General features: G+C 43.3%; 1 protein-coding gene across 1 annotated transcript; it reads right to left on the reverse strand.

Annotated features, from left to right (window-relative positions):
• Positions 1–9,081: 9,081 nt before the first annotated feature.
• Positions 9,082–19,324, reverse strand: LOC134430969 (keratin, type I cytoskeletal 23-like). Its single transcript, XM_063178884.1, has 8 exons — positions 18,695–19,324; positions 15,204–15,286; positions 13,712–13,868; positions 12,097–12,258; positions 11,881–12,006; positions 10,931–11,151; positions 10,229–10,254; positions 9,082–9,607 (listed from the first exon to the last, which is right to left on the reverse strand). The coding sequence occupies exons 1-8, from the start codon at positions 19,322–19,324 to the stop codon at positions 9,504–9,506; spliced, it is 1,509 nt and encodes a 502-aa protein (XP_063034954.1). The 3' UTR covers positions 9,082–9,503.
• Positions 19,325–19,442: the final 118 nt, after the last annotated feature.

Consider the following 19,442-nt stretch of genomic DNA (forward strand, 5'->3'; position numbering starts at 1 on the left):
ATGCATTCATCTGGTATTAGAAAATCCTTGCAAGTGGAATTAGAGGTTTCAGTACATCTGAGATTGAGTGGGAAGGGTATTTCTTTGTCTTTAAGTAAGAAAGGAGGAATGAGAACATTGGAAACCTTCATAGCCCACTGTGCTTCACATGTAAGATGCGAGGTCCATAGAGTGGCAGGAAGTGTTGAGTTCCAGCTTCCAGCAGAATGAGCCTCCAGCCCTCCAGTGTGGATGAAGTTGAAGCAAAACAAGTTTCCCTCCTGCCTCATCAGAGACCACCAGCTAACAAGTGCCATACTGGGGAGGTCTGTCCCCAACCCAGGGGCTGTGGTCATTAACAGGAAACCAGCTGCCTTTCCATGGCATGAAGAGACTCAACCATCCCACTGCTGATCGTGTGGAGGAGGCTCCTGGGCTGACTGTGCTGTACACTTGATGCAGAAAGTGCATGGAGAATTTGTAAAGCAAAGGAAGAACCTGATTGCTGAGGGGTTGTTAGTGCTGCTGGAGAGTGGGTGGCAGGTGTGTGTTGGGACAGTGTGGAGGTGCAGCTCCTGGGGCATTGCACTGACACTGCTTCTGTGTGTTACTGATGTTGTCAGGTAGAACAATGAGCACACATGACTTGTGTTAGTGAGAGCAGCTGCTGTATGTACTCATCTCCCAGCTTGGGGCAAGGAAATTGGTGAGACACGGAGCTTTGGAGGCACTGAACTGTGTGTTGGAGGCACCTTCAACTTTCTGGGAGCACCCAACCCAGAATAGTTGGGTACTAGGGAATACCCAATATATTGGGGAATCAGTACTGCCAAGTCTTTAAGTTACTGTGCTAGGGATTAGTCTAACTAGTCTTGGCTCAAGGCAGAGAGTTAAACTCTTGTACTTGGCTGCTCTGGAAACACAGCTTCCAAACCAAAGCAATCAGGTTCTGCAGGGCAGGATTTTTCTTTCTAAGAGGATGCTGTGGAGTGTCTTTGGACCTTGAACTTCTTTGGGTGTAACTTGTAATAAAAGAGCCTTTATGAGATGTAAAACCAAAGTACATTGGCCATGACATCTGGTGTGTCATTACAGAGACTCAGGGGGGATTGTCTTTTGTCCATTGAAGTTATTCAGGCTGAGTAAGAATTGCTCATTTTAGTAGAGCAGAGTCTACACCTTTAGACTGTAAGAGGAGTACAGAAGAGATCCTGCTGGTCTTACATCCCTTGGCTCTGTATCTCACTGCCTAGATCTCTGCAGGATTGTGTGGCAGTCTGTTTAAGAGCAAATATTCTGCTTTGTCTTCTCAATATTAAAATTAGTTTCCATGTTACCTGGGTGATATTTTTTTTCTAAACATCATTTGGAGATTCTATTTTTTTTATTGAGTGAGCAAATGAAAAAAGAAGTCAGTGATTTGAATTAAGGTAAGCATCAGGCTTAGGTCAGACATTTGCCTTGTGTTATGGCTCTGTTGCTTTTGTTCAAACTGAACCTCCAGCAATTATTTTCCTCTAGACTGAAGCATCCCAAGATGTATGCAAGAGGAAGCAAGGAGCAGTGGCATCATGCAAACCCAATGTGAAAAGATACAAGGCTGAATTTTCTTAGTGTTCTTTTTATTCTCATCCCTCATTTGTTTACTGACAATTTCTCTGGTCTTATAATTTCATATATGCTTCTATCCTCCCCAAAAAGCTAGAATATTTACAAGAATACTTGCTAGGATCAAGATAGATTCACATCAGAGGTGGGGCTTGCTCCTGGTTTTGGTTAGTACACTTTTTTCCATGTAACACATCTTGGCTGGTTGTATCAATCAGTGCAAACTGCCAGAAGGAGCCCTGGAGCTGCAGCCATGGCAGTGAGGGGAGGGTGAGGCCCCAGCCAGGCTGGAGGGCAAGGGGCTCCTCAAGGCACCAGCTGGGAGTGGCCTCAGTGTCCTCCTGGACTATGCCCAGGAATTATCTGCAAGAACATGGGCTGCCTCATTTTTATTTATTTATTTTCTTGATTGCTTGTAAGAGTAAGTTACCTAAATAGATGTTGGGCAGCCTAAAAACCCAGTACTGCAGTTTTGGTCAGCATTGAAGAAGTGCTGTAACATTTGCTGGTGCTTAGCTCAGCACAGCAGTTTCAGCTCCAGACTGTTGTGGGAGCTGTAGAGGACAGTCTGTGGGTTCACAGCTAGCACTGCCCTTCAGTGACATGCTTGCTCAGAGTGGATTGCCTATAGACACAATAAAACATTTATAGCCACACTAATGATTTGTTTGATTTCATGAAGAAGTGTCACCTGTGTGACAGAAGTTTAATGTGCATTAGAGCACCGTGGAGATAAGTTCTGCAGGGCTCTGATAATGGGGATGCCATTCCATCTGACTCACCTGTGCTAACCAGCCATGGGCAACCAGTCTGGAGAGTTCAAGGAAAAAAGACACACCCAGCTGTGGGTCTGAGATTTTGCTGCCTTTAGGTGGAACAGATGCTTTTCTTTTGGCTGACATAGAGACTGAAATAAGGCAAAGTCTAGTTCAATGTGTAGAGATGATCCATTCTAGGAGTGAAATCCAACACCCTTTTGTTGGTCCCTGTGCTTGGCTTTTGTCTCATAAGAGTTTGATTCTGAAAGATCTACACTACAGCCCTGAAAGGACATGGCTGTGCAAAGTGCATTCAAGAGAGATGCATTCCATTTTCAGTGTTCCAGCCTTATTCCAGTCTTCACTGTTTCTGGGTCTGACATATTCCCCTCCTTCTTTTCTTAATTACCTTTGCATCTCCTGTTAATGCCAATGCCTGTGAAGCCTGCTCTCCCCAAAGAGCAAAGCAAAGTATTTTGTGCTTTGCTGAATGGGATCAGAACAAAGTAAGTTCTGGATGATGTCACCAACTCAGCTGGATTCACCTAAGCCCTGAGCATTTGCAGTTTAAGATCTTACACTGTCTGCCTCACGTATTTTTTTCCCCTCATTTCCCTCTCCTTTTTATCTTTTGTCCAATGAAAATATCTCAATCATCAAACCACTGCATCTTATTTCTTTCTGCTTGGAGCTTTGACCAGAGGGGTAAGTTAAAACATTACATATTTATGGTACTTAGAGAGGTGTTCCAGCTCCTGGAGTGGTGCAGGAGGCAATGTGTGGGTTCCATCCCTCCCCAGCCACAGGTGGAAAATGAAAGTCAAGAGCTGCCTTTCCTGTCTCAGCTGCTCTCCTCGAACAGAATCAGATCTCAGTGCCAACAAAAACAGCTCCAGGCCACACAAACGAACCTTCTCTTTTTTCTTCCCCAAAAGTGCCATTAAGATCAGCTCTAATACAGGATTGCTGGCAGATCTCTCTCAGTTGGAAAAACCCCGTGCAACTGAAGTGTCAAGGGAATGAAAAAACCAGTGAACTGGAGAGAATTTCAGCCTACTGACTCTCTCAGTTCCAGAATGCTGGAGTAGTTCAGTACCCATGAAAAATGTTGCATATTTCTGTGATTCAGGAGGCAAATACCATTTTCATGGCCCTGTGCAAATATAAGTGCACACCAATTGTACACTGCAAAATATACATACAAACACACTATATTGCATATCTGTGTAGACAAAAAATTCTTGTGGTTCTGGAGATCTCACTTGTGTCACACCTGGAGCCCCCAAATCAGAAGAAAAACTCATTTTTTCCCCCAGGGTAAAGTTCCACTCATAATGTCAGGAGGTGCCTGGGCAGAGGCACAGCTGCAGCTTCTTGTTTGGGTACTGCTCTGGAATATCCTTTCAGTGCATCCCAGCGATCCCACGGCATCCCCACTCCCGAGGTTTGTACAACCAGGAGCAAGCTATGGGCTGCTTGGAACCCAAAATACCCTCCCAGCATCAAGATCTGTGTCAGGAACGCAGATACCAAAAAAACAAAATAAAGGAAACAGGCCGAAAATCCGTCTCCGTACTCCCCTGGAGGAAGTCTGGCACTGTTAGTAACGTTCATCGCACAAATCCGGCAGCAGAAATTTCCAGGGAGTTGCTGCCCAGCCGCAGGAGCCCCGGAGGAGCGGCAGGAGCAGGGACAGGCCCCGGGCTCCGTGCGGATCTGCCTGGTTGTCACTAGAGGCCACCACCGGCCTTCGGAACGGAGCTGCCTCCAGCCCTCCCCGCGCTGAGCGCCGCGGGAGAATCCGTGCGCAACTTGAACGAGAGAATAAAATTTACGGATTACATAAGGAAATGTCTCCTATTATCCACTTTCCTGGCCCTATATCCACAGGAAATGTGGTAGCATCGCTCTTGTGGCCAAACGTTTAGAGGAATATTTTCCTTCAGAGCCACCAGACATAATTATGGAGTTCAGTGCTGTGTATAGAGTGGGTTTGGAAGCAGTGGCAAGAAGCATGGACTATCTTTCTAAATTCTGATATGTGAGTCTTTGAGGACAGAGAGTGTTCATTATCCTTTTGAATTGCACCCTTTTATGTGACTGGTGCTTGAGTATCTCAATTTTTAAGCAGTGATAGGCTGTAGACATTAAAGAAAAGGTTTCTTTGGTTGTGTTTTTAAGGTTTTTCTTCTCTACAGTATCAGAAGATACATCCTCAGAATGTCTTGAAACTGTCTCTTGTGAGATTTACCTGGAAGCAGAGCCTGGGTGCTGGAATGGCTTTCAAAAATTACTCATTTTTTTTCATTAATAGGACATAGGAATGTGTTCTCTTTCCTGCACAGGTAACTTTATGATTACAATTTCTGTCTGCTTGCAGCAACATTACAGATTTCCTGCTTTGAAATTGCTCTGGCAAGAGTCACTCCCAGTTTTTTGTTTGATGCACTTGATCTTTTATTTTCTCATAAGTTGTTTTGGAGGTGCAGAGCTGAGCCAAAGCTGGTACTTCTCTAGAGGCAGCACACCTTGAACTTCTGTTCTAAGGAAGAACTGTAGTTTGTAGCTACTTCAGCCTGTTTGTTTCTCCATTTCCCTGCCTGCTCCAGCTAATTATGCCTCTTAATTGAAACACATTTTTCCAAATTATATTCCTCATTTTTGTTGCTTTCTATAGAGCCTAATTACAGCGCGTCACATTGACTCTTTTGGACTTGTCCTTAGGACATTGGAAAGCCAAAAAATTTACCCCCGAAGTCTATATAGTTATTGAAAGTGTCTTTACCACAGCTGGTGTTATGATTTTATGCCTTTAAGCTTCTGATGCATATTCAGACATTCAAAAAGCAAATTAACATGTCCAGAAGAAGCAGCCCTGCACCTGCCTCACCATTAGATCATGTCTCACTCTGGGAGCTCCTGCCATAGGGACATTCCAAACTGTCCCACATTGGCACTTCTGTTTCATGGAATATTTTTGCAGACAGTTGATTTGTGGCAGTCCTAGGCCAGGGGCTCAAGTAGGTCATTTCCGTATAGTCAACAATTAAGGATATCATAAAAGCACAGCTTGAAAAGAATAAAAATTTTTACACAGAGAGGAATGGTGAGGAAATACCAGACATTAAAACTTAAGTTGGGATTTCAGCAAGCAAATTGTTCAGGTAGAGTCAATAATTAACATGCTTATGTGGTATAATGCAGGACATGGGGGGACAGGGGGTGCAGCCTCTCCAGCATTATTCTTTCCTTACTTCCCTGTTTATAGATTCATCCTTTTTCTAAATGATTCATACACAGGAACAGGCATCTCCTAGCAAAACTTTAGAACCTTTATAGGTCAGGGTGTGGACATTGTGAAATGTTTTACCGGCTCTTCTACCTATTCTCTCTGCTTCAATAATCCATAGAACCTGGGGGTTTAGCAGTGCTACAAAGGCGAGATTTCTTTTCTTCTCTTTCTGAAATGACTTTGTTAATTTTGCATCCACGTTAACCAGGAAGGCAGAAAGCAAAAATTTTCATTGTACAGATGTGGCTGTTGATAAATAAGGCTGAACCCCAGCAGCGTGGGGCCAGCTCCCCAAAAGAATGTGTGATTAATAGCACAAACCATGACTGCATTACCTCATCGCACACTTCTTCCAGGGGATCAACACTTCACTTACCAAAGCTGCCTATTGTAATACACCTTAATAAGTTTTAACAATTCTACAAGTGAAATGAGCTGTGACTCATGCCCAGGCTGGAGTGCAGTCAAGGCTCTTGGAAATCATGCTGAGGATTATTCCGTGCAGGACTGCCTTAAATGGCAGGTGAAACTGCAAGGAGCCAGCTGTGAACGCTGATGGTTTCAGCCTCCTTTTATAGGCTGAGTTCCTGTATCTTGTTGGTTTGCAGAAGTATTGTTGCATCATTCACTTAGGCTGAGAAATGCTGTTCTCTCCTGCTCATGTTTCTTTGCTATCCTTTTCCATTTATGGGAAATAGAATTTATTCCCTTGGAGGGTGTTGTTTTTAATAATACTTTATATTTTTCAAATTGCACTTTCTTTGTGCCTGGGTCCATCACTTTCTTGATGTAGAAATGGCACTTCTTTGTGTATGGAATACTGAAGGAGAACAAATAAGAGCTGGCAGAGTTTAATCAGTTTCAATACAACGAATTAACAAAGTCATTTTTCAAGCCATACATCATCACAGTCCTGAATATTTCCTTCCCTTCATGCCACTGCTCTGAAATCAGAAGCAGCACTACCTGTGTTTTTAAAGTCTCCCAAATACTTCAGAGCTGCCAGAGCTGCCAGCACAGGGTTCTGTGCAGGACTCATTTCAGTCAGGCTGTTGGCACAGGTACATTGAAGAACATCATCAGAGTTTGTGCAGGGTCCTGACCAGCCATAAACACTTGGAATGAATGAAGGGCATTATCTCTTCCGAGCCATCAGACACTGACAGGATTGCTGTGAGTGGGGAATGGCTCTTCAGGAAGTTGTATTATCTAATAGCTGGGCTAAGTAGAAGCTGTGAAGTGATGGATTCTAATTTAGTGGCTCTCAGTGACTTTCTTTGCAGCCTTGAGCGAGCTGTGTCATCTCTTTTTCCAATTTCTCAGGCAATAAAATGGGAATGATAATACTGCCCCCATTCATTATCTCCCTGACTTCATCTCTCAGCATGGTGTGAGAATGTGATGTTAACAGTGCATGCAAGTGGTAAATATTAGCATCATTATTTATTATTTAGGGTGCAGACCCACCCTAAATACATTTAGGAATGCATAGCTTATCTACCAGAGCACAAATTCAGAGGTAATGAGTAACCACCAGATACAGGGCACACGTCTGGTGACACAGTGTCACAAGCTGTTCAACAGAAAGGAGATCTGCAGTTCTACAGAGCATTCTGAAACTGTGAAAGATTCTCCAGAAATCAGCAATTTTTTCCAGAAACAAACAGAATGTGGTGTAATGCCTATTTGTATGTTTAAAGACTAATTGGTTTACTCCACTTAGTGAAAGACACTTGAATGGCTGTGTTGGAGCCATCAGTGCATGATGGTGTCAGTAATGGAGTGAGCTGTGAGGATGGTGCTGTGAGCTGTACTGCTCTGACCTGTACAGAGTGCAGCAGCACAGGTGTAAGAATAGGTTAAAATCATCAGAGTGGTGTGGGAATTCTGCTGCCTCTCAGCAGAGGAGAACAGGAATTCTGCTGCCTCTTAGCAGGAATTCTGCTGCCTCTTTTCCAACACCTCCTGGACCACAGCTGAGTGTGACACAGGGCACGGGGAGCACATCTCACCTCTGCATGAGGGGACACCAGGGCAGAGTGAAGCCAGAGCATTGCTCAGGAATGTGAAATAAAGACAGGCGTGTTCCATAAGGCACTTCAATTATTTGCTTTTCCTTCTTCTTTCTTTCTTTTTTGTAGTTCAGCACAATAACCCAGCACAAAGCACATACTTTCCTTTGATGTAGAAATAAGGGGCTACTTAGAAGTTTTTATAATTATTTGTGTCACGGCGATGTGGCCCTGCTATGTAAATCTGATAAATGAGCATATCTGTAAATAACACAGAAAATTGTTCAAGAAGACCTGGGCACATTTTGTCCAGATGCTGCAAACACCAGGTCTGGCTTGTTAGATCTGGTAAACCATAAGGAAGGACACTCTTAATTAGCCAGGAGTTACTAATCCTGTATTACAAGTTTTACCCAGTTTAAAGAAACCATTAGGTAATCCATCCAATGCTTTGGGGATCTCTTTGTGCAACAAGGGTGGAGAGTTGGGGTGCAGGGGGCAAAGGGGGATCAGGATCTGGTTGGAACATGCCAGTGGCAGAACACTGTTTCACAGAAGTGGACACTTTTGTTCAGTTTAATCTGAATTGCCTTTGAGATTTCCCCTTTCCTTTGTGAGCTCTGTTTCAAAGGAAGGCAGGTATCAGGAGCCCTTTTGTGAGAGTCCATGACGGGACATGATGACAGTGTCACTGATGAATGCGAGACTGCCCTGGACACGCAGGCTTTGGAATGCAAATCCCTCACACACTCATTATGTTCCATTTGGTCTCTCTTCCTTCTGCCTTACACTCTTCCTCATCTAAACATCCTAATGGTATTTCTCTTTTCCTTGCCCAAATTTTATCTTTGCATAGCTCTATTGCTGTCAGGGTCTGCTGCTGACTCGGGCATTGGGCTGAGCTGAAACAGGGAGGAAGCCTGAGTTTGGCTGAGGCCAACAGCTCTCCCTGATGTTAACATGCACTGTAAACATCAGTCTGGCCTGACTGCAGAACCAGTGAACATTAATTTGAGACCAAATAACTGAAATGGTTTTTTGAATTACCTGAGTCATCAAGAAAGATTGAGTGTCTGGAAAAGTACTTACAGGCTCTGAGGGAAAGTGTGTAAAGACAGTGCTAGAAAATTTCTCTCCAACTGAAGAATAAAGAAATGTTTCTGGGGGACTATTTTTAGTGAAGTGACTTTGCAACACTCCTACTCATAATGCTGTTTCAAATGGTGACATTGATAAGTTGTGTATAGGGGAACTGAATAGTTTTGCTCATGTAAATGTCACCTGTAACTTGTGTCTCCTCTTTTCTTTTTTGTGTTCTTCCCGTATTGTCCCTCCTGAAACAGTGAGGCTTTGGCTGTCCTGAGCCATGTCAGTGACACTACCACAGTGGACTGGACATATGTAAGGGAAAGCAAAATCAGATATTCCAAGGTTCAGAACAAATAATGCATAAAAATTTATTAGCTGCAGTGAGGTATATGATGAGAGGCATAAGACCAGGTAAAAAGTTGAGAGATTATTCCCCTTAAATTATAGCTAATTTGCAGAGCGATAACTGAATCCCAGATGGATATTCCTGCCCTGGGGAGATGTGCACAATACATCTGCCACTAGCTCAGCCAGTCACTTTAATTCAACAGCTTTTTTCCAGCATTTTGGTGACTAAAAGCCCCTTAAACTACCAAAGTCAGCTTGACCCAGCTCTGTGTGGCACTTTGCAGTGTTAGGCTGCAGATCATTTGAGAAGCGCGTTCACTACAGGATCCCTGTTTGACCCAGGGGAACCAGCCCACAGCACAGTGTTCCAGAGGGGCTGTGGGAGCTGGGGAAGCTGCTGGTGGGCAGAGCTTTCCTTCAGGCTTGTGGGGGGAGCTCGTTGATGGTGGAGGACACCACCTCCCCGTTCACGCTGTCGTGGACAATCGCTTTGAGCTTTCGGTTGCTCAGCTCAGAGTGTTCTGAAAGAAAGCAAAGTTTAATTAGCCAAGGAGCAATGCTGAGACAAGGTGATGCAGGGAAAGCCTTATTTACAGTCATTTGCCTGCTGCCTCCTCAACAAAGTTTTCTCTACGTGTTTTCCTTAAAGTCAATATTTGTTACTGCTCTGTGTGAAATGTGCTGCCAGAAAGTCACCCTGGGTCTGGTCCAGGTCAGGGCAAATGAATAACACAGGGAGAGCCCAGCCAATGCAAATCCAGCAGATTATCCTGGATGTCTGCAGGTCATGCCCATGCCAGAATACAAGTTTCCAGACATGCAGATTTTTGGTTTGCTCTCAAGCCCTAACGCTGTTTTAGTCACCCAGTGGAGTCTCCTTGCCATATCCCAGGAAAGCTTTAGTCTGGAGCCTGAGCTGTGGCCACTGACAGGGCTGGGGCTCAGGCACAGCCCATGGGCTCTGCAGTGAGCTCTTCACAGCAGCCAGGAACTGCTGAAATGCTTCTCAAAGGCCTGTGTGAGCCTGCTATGCACACCTTCCACACTTCACTCAAGTGAGGTTAAAATTGCCCTGAGTAAAATTTGATTGGAAATGACAGTAATTAAGAGTCACTACAGAGAACAAAGTAAGGAACTTTTACCTTTAGTTTCAGATTTTCTTGCTGTCCTGTGAAGATAATGAAATAGAAAATAATGTTAATTATTCAATTTCAAAACGTTATTTGTCCCCTTCTCACTGTTTCTAAAGAGACCTCATCCCACTATAAGATAAAACTTTTAGAAAAGAAGGAAAAAGAATGATGCTTTTATGCCATGTGAGCTTTCCCTTTGGTAGATACTCTCACTGGAAACATCCCTGGGCACATTCACTACTGCTCCCAGGGACAAGTGCATTGGTTCTTGTGTATTTGGAGTTGCTCAGGTTGATCCCAATTTGGTTTCTGACAAACACCCTCACAGTTGGGGCCCCTCTGTCCTGCCGGCCTGAGAGTTGCAGTTCTAAAGGCTGCTGATCTTCCTTTTTTGACTTCATACAAATCAGATGAGAGAATAAAAATGAGGCCAGCATTCTGCTATGCTGAGATGGCCATGCTGTGGGAGTGGAGAATTTTATTATTTTTTTAATAAAAAGTTCTATTAATTTAGGTAATCCAAATTACATGGGTACCAGTGTCTGTACTCTAAGTAGCTCCGGCTTTTTATTATGATCCGTCACATTAAAATACCAACCCTTGATGTAGTATGGGACTCACAAGCTTTGATTAAGCATAAACAAACAAACAAATAAATAATCCAAATATGAGGACTCTTCATCTGTTCCAGTCGGGGCAGCTCTGCCTTACCCGTCAGCATTCCCTTCCAGCAGCAGGCGGTATGTGGAAATTTCCTTTTCCAGGCGTGTTTTGATCCCAAGAAGAACTTTATATTGGTTATTTTGCTGCTTCATGTCATGACGAACCTGGCTCAGCTCCTCCTCACACCTGGAGATGATCTGCTGCATGTTTTGAAGTGCAGCAGCGTAATAATTCCGAGTGTCAGCCAAGGTGTCTTCCAGCATGTGTTTCTGATGGGGCAGATAATACCAAGACCATGATTATTATTTATGTGGTAGATACAACACAGAAATACCAGCAAATTTGGTCTCTAGCTAGAAGATTGCAAAATTAAAGCTGTGGTAATTTAAACACTTATGCATTTGCATAACTATTCTTGTGAAGGCAGCAGAACCACAAAGCTGTGCCGTGTGTGCATGAAAGGCAAAACTGAGTCATTTATCCCTGCCATATCCGTTCTGCTCAAAGCTCTGCTCCTGACACTGCTGTCTGTCCTGTCTGTTCTGCATGAGCTATCCAGAATTGCTCCAAAGTCTCCAGGTCTTTGGGATGTGAGCTTTAACCTGTGTAAGGCCATGTAATATTTGTGAAAGCTTCCCACCAATATTTTTCACACTTTGTGTAATTCATGCCTGATAACAGGGCTTGTAAATATGAACTTTGCATTCTTTGTGTTTCTTTCTGTCTTCTTTCTAGACCTGTAGTCAGCTATCTTTTCTTCTTCTCCTCATATTTTGTTGTAAGAAGAGACATACATTTTTCACTTCCTGATGATGGTTGCTGAATCTATTTTGCATATTTTGGCAAAGTCGAGCATGATCTGAATTCCACTTTCCCTCATACTTTAGCAACTGCAACAAAGTTATGCTAGGCTCTGGATTTAAATGTAGATTTGGTCCATGACAACTTCTGAGAGTACATGGAGTGTGTGAGCAACCCAAGATGTCTGCAGGAGATACCTTACTAATCTGTGCCTGCAGCTCGATGTCCAGGGATTGCAGAGTTCTCCTCAGCTCCTTGATCTCATTCTCGTTGCGCTGGATCTGCTCAGGATTAGGGGTTGCTGCCGGGGACATTGCTGCACTCTGTGGAGCAGAAGCAAGAGAAAAACTCAGACTCTGGTCAGGCAGGTGCAGCCACAGGGGGCTTGGAAATGAGCAGGGACTAGCTGTTACCTGTTCTTTGTACCAGTTGTCCAGGCTTTGACGATTCTTTTCAATTATGGCCTCATAATCTTCTCTTATTTCAGCCAGAATCTTGCCTAAGTCTGCAGGAGGGGCCGCGTTTACTTTCACATTGACTTTGAAGTCTTGTGAGGAGCGATTGGCTTCCATGTCCTGTTCATGTGTCAGAGGGAACAAGCAAACTTGTTTATAGAAGTAGAAAGTTTTCAGAGACCCACAGAGTCCCAGAGAGGTTTTGGGGGTAATTGTTAGATATATACATTAAGTTAATATTATTTGAAAAATTTATATATTGATAATACTGTGATGTGAATTAAACCAATGACATAGTTGCTTCTGAGGCAGAACTTAATAAAAAACATGCAAGAAGATATTTTCATAGAATGTTTCTTGAAGAAATGGACTCAATGAAGAAGCACTGGCATTTTTTTATTTATTTATCCATTAGAAACCTAAAACCTTGATGAAAATCTAACAGTAATTTCATCTTTCTTACCCTTTATGTTAATATTTATGGAACTATAACTAAGTTTACAGGAGAGTAATGTAAAAGTTCTATGTAATTGTTAAAGGAATAATTGGATTAAAGCATATAATTACTGTGTAAACAACATAATTATAGGACCAGTTGGGCAGGTAGGGTAACATTCCTTTCGGTGTAGCACAACCTTCTGTGCCTGGTACCATTTTCAAAGCACCCAGGCAAAGAAGCCTTTTGGGGTATGACATCATGGAATGCAGATCAGCTGGACACAGGGATGGCTCTGCTGGTCCCCTGTGTCCATGAACTCTCCTGGGCTGGAGGGGGGTCAGCCAAAGGCAGCTGCACCCACCACTGTGCACCCTGTGTTTAATTCTCTGCTTTAAAAACCCACAGACACTGAGCAGGATGTTTGGTCCGGTGTTGGGTAATAACTGCAAACAACACCAGATCAAGCGAAACCAGCGTGTTTCAAGCAGTGGAATTATAAATGTGGGAATAACAGAGAGCATTGAGTATAGCTTTGGAGAATTCAGAGTAGTGTGGCTTTTAAAAATTATCTAATTACTGTGTTTAGGATTATGCAAGAATGAGTAATTTTGCCTGACTTCACCAACCATTCTTTTTAATTTTGATCCTTCAAGACTTTGAGATCTGTTTTGCTCAGGTTAGCCTGTTCTGGGTGACTCTGCTTGAATTTAGGGGGGTGGATATAGGGCCCTAAAGAGATCCCTTCCAACCCTCAATCCCTCCATGCTTCTGTGAGTATGGGAAATGATATATTCAGAACAGAGGAAAAAGTCTGTGATGACTAAAACCCGGCAGCACTCTGTGTATTTATATCTAAGTCTTTCTGAGAACATTTCTGTCCAATATGTCAGTTATTATTAGCTGTGTATGACAGATGGGTGGGAGAGACTCCAGCAATCTGTTCTCTCTGAAACCCCAGTGTAATTGGTAAAGCAGACACAGGCTTTTTGCTTCACCTGACTCTGATTGGTGCCTCAGAAACAGGATTAGGTCCTGAATCATCAATCCCACTTACAGATTGTGGGTCTTACTCAGTTAATTACACGGTAGTAAAGATTTGTGCAATAGGATTTTACCAAGTGGAACTTTTTCTACCTCCTCATGGTCTTTCCTCCTGAGGATGTGCTCTTCTCTCAAGCCTTCAATTTCCATTTCCAGATCTGTGGTAATGATGGTCATGCCGTCGAGCTCCTTCCGCAGGTTCTCCACATCCAGCTGCACTCCCTGCCTGCGACACTTCTCGGCTTCGTATCTTTGTGAGGAAAGAGAAGACACAACCTGCATGTTGAGAACTGCCCGACTCTTGTATAAGGAGAAGTAGACTTGCTCAGTCTATGTAGGGAACCAGAGGAACCAATTCTGTTTCTAACATATGTAATTTATATATTTTTGGATAGTCTTAACAATGAGTTTTATTAGTTTGGTATTTCAGTTTCCACTCTCTCGTAACTTCTCCTCTATGGTAGGAAATAAAATTTCTTTTTCGCACCTCCCTTTTTGCATGTTAGCATTCACCCAGTTGTGGAAGCTTTGAGAATACAATTCTCTGAAAACACTATCAGCAAGCACTGATTGCTTTAGTTTTTCCAAAATGGTAACCTCTGAGTCCTTCAGAAAAACAAGAAAAATGTGATGGCAGCCAATTACTAAAATTCCTCTCTAACCTCTTGCAGTGTCTGTAGTGAGCCAAAGGAAGGGAGATGTTGCTGTGTCTTCCCTTGGGCATGGGAAGCAATTTCACACCTCAGCATCTCTCCCTTTACTCTGTGTTTTGTGGGCTCTATTGGTGCTTCTCCATTCACCCAGTGAATTCAGTCTGAGTTCCATCGCTCAAATAAGTTCCACTGGTTCCTTTTGTGACACCACTGACTGATAATGAAAGGCTGGCAGTGCTCAGGGTATCCGAGTTTGTCACAATATTATCAAAAGCTGAGATATTTTTATAGCTGATCACCAGCTGCTAGAAATAAGAAAAATCTTCCTGATTCCTAAGAAGTCTTACTTACAGAAGTGTCAAATCCTTTCCTTTGGAAAGACTTGCCTGAAAGTGTTCTGTACAAAATTGTTGTCTTTTCAGTTGATCTGAGAACTCTCTGTCAATGTACTGAAAGTGAGACTCTGCTGGGAGCCGGTGATGCACCAGCTCAGTTACTGTGCTCAATTCATGGGACTCCAAAGCAGAAGCCACACGAGGACAGGTGTTCCCTGCAGAGCTGGACAGAAGAGGTGATAAGTCCAGGAAATAGATTTGGGCTGGACTGGGAAGTGCAGTGCTTAGAGGGGATAATTTGTAATCCCAGATGACAGTTTTAAGTGCCTTTTGTGACAAGTATCAAGTGCCTGCTGTCAAACCTGCTCGTCAGGACCTGCACTAAGTATCATAAACAGGGTGACTCAAGGTTCTTCAGCAATCATTTGTGGGTTTTACATGCTTTTGGGTTTTTTCCCCCTGTTCTACATTGTTTTTATTCATCCAGTTTCGGCAGAAAGCCTCAGTAAAATCTCTTCCCTATTGGATTAGCAAGAAAAATAAATGTTTAGTTTAATCCTCTTTCAAATCTAATGAGGAAACCAAAGAAGAGCTTACTTGAGCCTGAAGTCTTCAGTTGCCATGTTAGCGTTATCAATTTGTAAAAGGATGCTGGCATTGGTGATCTTGCTATCCTCAATCTGGAAAACAGAGAATCCAACAGGAGAGTTGGTGTTGCCATGGTATGATAGTAAATAATCTGTGCTGGTTTTGCCTCTTTGCTGCTCAAAGGAAGCATCTAAATAGTGGAATTCCCATGCTAAGGTGACCACAGGAATAAAAGCATTTCAGTTTCCTTATTCACCTAGGTGTTTTGCAATTTTGCTCTGTAATCTTACTTTACTCTTTTTCTTACTTTTTTTGAGGGAATGGACCAGGAGGCATCATCTTATTCCTGCCAGGTAGAGGATATGACTTTCATTACACAAACTTCATGGTCTATTACAGAGTAACAGTCACTGCCTTCCTCTGGTTTTGAGACCAGATTCTGCTCCTGTTCAGCATTGCTGTCAAAGCTGCCTTGGGCTTCTTTTGGGCAAATTTCAGTAAGAACCATTAAGCTGTGTCTGAGTACAATCAAAATACTGGAGTTAATGTTATGCTTGTGCATGAACACCCTGCTGAGCTGGTGATGGTGGCAGCCACTCACTGGCAGGACCCTCAACTCAGCACAGGCTTTAGCCTGGAGTTTCTTGCTCAGTACCACTGGCATCTGGTTGGTGTGGTCCATTCAGTTATGCACCTATAGCTGCTCTGAATCGACCAGCAGCATGCAGTGATTGATTCAGGTGTCTGATTTTGCTTTGGGATTTGAAAATTGCCCTAAAAGGTGCAGGATGAAGCATGATCTCATTTCTTTGGTGCACTCAGCACTCACTGGAAAGGCTCATGTGTCCCTGATAACATGGAATAGCTTTTAACTATAGATCTGAGCATGAAAAGTTCAGTATTCCATGCCAAATCTTTGAAAGAACTCCAGCAGGAACTCACACATAACTATCAGGAAATCATAAATGCAGGGCATTGTGTCCTTTTCTAACACAGAGAAAAGAGAAGAGTGGTTGCTATCCCACCAGCTACCTTCCCTCAGCCTCCACAGAGCAAAACAAGGGGCACTGTGGCTGTACAGAAGTCATTTACAGAGCCGTTAACACCTTGGAGTAAATTTCCCACACCTCAATGAATCACAAAGAAACAAGGAAATGATAAAATTCTCCTTAAGTGTCAAAGGTTCAGCTCTGTAGTGAAGAAGGTTCTGTGGAATGTTTCACTAATCTGCTCACAGACTGTGCCTTGCTGCGCAATTATCCGCACCTCGCTACTCCCCTGGGACACCACCAAGGCCAGCTCAAGAACTTTAACAATGCCCTGAATGCCTGGCTGCCTGGAATTTGGTGACAAAGAAGAGGCAATTCTTGAATCCAGCCTTGAAAACAACATGAGATCCTCAGCTTTGTGCTGTGTACAGAATTGCTGTGTGTGTGACTCTGTGCAATCCGAGCACTGGTCAGTGCTTTGCCCACTGCTGTGTGGCCCCAGTGGCTCTGCAGCCAGCAGGAGATCTCACATGTGCCAGTTATCTCTTAACAATCACATGGAATTCCTTACTGCATCCAACAGGAACATTTGCAGACTCTAGTGCCAGTCTGCAAACTGTCAGCTTCATTAAGAACTCTCACATTATTATTGTATAGGAAATACACTCCAATTCCTTCTCAAAACAGGGATTTCCCAAGAAGGCTTCCTGCACTGACTTTACCTCTCATGTCTCCTGTCCTTTCTTCCATCTCCTGGAATGCTCTGTAGATCACTTTGCTTATTTAGCAGCACAAGGTGTTTAAATGAGACAGTTACCTGCAGAACAGGTGCTATTTCATTGTGTATCTGGGTTAGGATGGAGTTGGGCTGGAGCAAGGCTTTTCCCAAAACTTGTTGCTCCATTCAGGCATTAATCCTGAATTCAGGTATCCAGGAGAGTGTGGTTAAAAATGTAGAAGCCAAATGATTATATGCCTCCAAGTTCAGACAGGCAGCATATCATAGACATGCTGGATTATTGGATATAGGACCCTAAATTTAGCCTAAATTTTATTTTAGGTGCTAAATTAGTTTCACCTTTTAAATTAGCATTTAATTAATTTAATTATGTTAATAATTAGATGCTATATTTTCACTCGTTTTACTGGCGGACATGCTGCTAATTGCAATATTTTATAGAGAAAGTAAAAATTCTGGGTTCAATCACTGAATTGTCACCTGTAAATGATCCTTTCCTGGCCTTTCATTTCCCATCCAGGACAGCCACCAGCCTCCAGGTGTCTGTGGCTAGGGACAGCTGTTTAAGGGGTGACTGTTAAAAATAAATGGTTTGGGTACAACCTACTCAAAAGTGAGGGCTTCACCCCAATCAACATCATGGTTTTCTGCTTAATGTCTTCCTAAATCTTTCTGATTTACTACTTCCAAATCAACCTGGACACATGTTCTTGATGAACAAGTTTTTATTTCTCTTGCTGTTAAAAAGGAAAGTGCCCAAGTGCCAGCTCTGGGGATGGTGACCTTTCTTTGTCCTTAAAACAGAAATGGGCGATGACAGTTCTGGTTCTCCATACACAAGCTGTGGTCCGAGCACCTCACCTACTGCCTGGAGGCAACACTTTTAGCTGTGAGCATGGAGTTTGATTAAGTCCTTGGCCCCAGTCAGCAAAGATGTGAATTAATACAATTTCCAAGCCTTTTTAAAAAGAATTTCTCAGGATCTTGAGAATGCCAAGTAATTATATTATAAAAAGTGGAGGGCAAACGACAACATTGCTTTTGGAAGAGCTTTGGGTTTTGCCCCATATGGGTATGTAAAGTTAATTACACTGATTAGTCACACAGATGGTTACAGTGCTAAGGATGTTCATTATGAATACAGATTAATATTATGCTTAAATTTGAAGACACGTGAGTTTGGGAGATTGAAAGAGTTACTGTTGAACATTAATATTAACTACTGGCAGGAACCAGAAATTCTCCTTTTAATTATAGTGAAAACATCCACAAGGAATTTGTCACTGCTATTTTCTTAATTACAATGAAGTATTTTTCCATCTGATTACATAAGCTCATTGGTCCCAAAACTCCTGTAGTTTCATTGTCTGCTACCGCAGGAATCAAAGAGCTGGAATGCCCCAGTCTGTCTGGAGACAGCGGCAGGAGAGGGGCAGGCTCTGCACTCCTCCTGCTTTGTAATTTGCTCAAGACTTGTGCAGTCAAAAAGACCAAGTTCTGCCAGCAGCAGTTACTCAAACCCCAGTTTCAGTACAGAAAGGAACACTTGGCAGCACAGCCAGTCTCTGCAGAATCCCCCTCGCCCCCTTCCAGCCTTTCTTGTGCCCATTCTCCTCCTTGTGAACACAAAGACTATCCTGGAACTGCCTTCCTGAGGATTTCTAACATTTCAAAGGTTTTATTTAACTTTGTTAAAGGAAAGCCATCAGCATAAAGTAGAACCCCAATTCCTTAGAAGAGCACAGAATGACACAGTCCCAGCTCTGACTTACCTGTCTTTGCATGTCAGTGACGTTTTGCTCGTACTGGTTGAAGTCATGCCTCTTTCCATGAGACTTTGTCCTGTGCCACTCTAGGATGCAGCTCTCCAGCTGAGCGTTGGCTGCTTCTAAGGCACGGACCTTGTCCAGGTAGGCAGCCAAGCGCTCATTCAGGTTCTGCATAGTCTGTTTCTCATTCCCACCCAGGAAGATGCTTTCCCCATAGTGCTCACCGAAGCCTCCCCAGGATGCCCCTCCTGCAGCCAGCCAGAAGGGTCTGACAGAGGAGAAGGAAGGATGTGTGCTGCTGGCACCACCATCTGCACTTGATGCTCTGTAAGAAGTTCCTTGCTGGGCCAAACCACACCCTGTACTACCCCTCAGGGACCCAGAAAAAAACTGGAAAGGGCCTTGGCTGGTGCTCATGTTTAGCTCTGTGTGAATCGAACCCCAGGTTTGGCTGCCTAGCACTGAGCAGCCTCTTCGCCTTCCCTGAGCAGCTTTATGCCTTTTCCTGTGGGAGTTTCCCTTCGATGAATGACTACAGCAACAAGATTGTGTCATCACGAAACGTGCTTCCTCTTGGTCAATTCTGAAGCATTTATGAGCCTGCACGCTGTTGTTGTTTGGAATCAGCTGCATACCGGGTTGCTTTCCTTTCGCTTGTTTGGGTTTTTTTTTCTTTTTCTTTTCATATGATAATAGTGAGGTGTGGCCAAAATCCGTAGGTGTGGAACAGGATCAGTTCTGCCTCAGACTT

The sequence above is a fragment of the Melospiza melodia genome, chromosome 30 (assembly GCF_035770615.1).
Source record: "Melospiza melodia melodia isolate bMelMel2 chromosome 30, bMelMel2.pri, whole genome shotgun sequence".
In the NCBI taxonomy this organism is placed as follows: domain Eukaryota; kingdom Metazoa; phylum Chordata; class Aves; order Passeriformes; family Passerellidae; genus Melospiza; species Melospiza melodia.

What these genes read in the sequence shown, in the direction of transcription:
- LOC134430969 (XM_063178884.1), bottom strand. Translation starts at nt 19,324, where the DNA reads ATGCAGCTGATTCCAAACAACAACAGCGTGCAGGCTCATAAATGCTTC. An exon ending in TCACTGACATGCAAAGACAG is followed by an intron (nt 15,287 to 18,694) that starts GTAAGTCAGAGC and finishes TCTGTTTTCCAG; the next exon opens with ATTGAGGATAGCAAGATCAC. An exon ending in ACAACTGGTACAAAGAACAG is followed by an intron (nt 12,007 to 12,096) that starts GTAACAGCTAGT and finishes TCTGCTCCACAG; the next exon opens with AGTGCAGCAATGTCCCCGGC.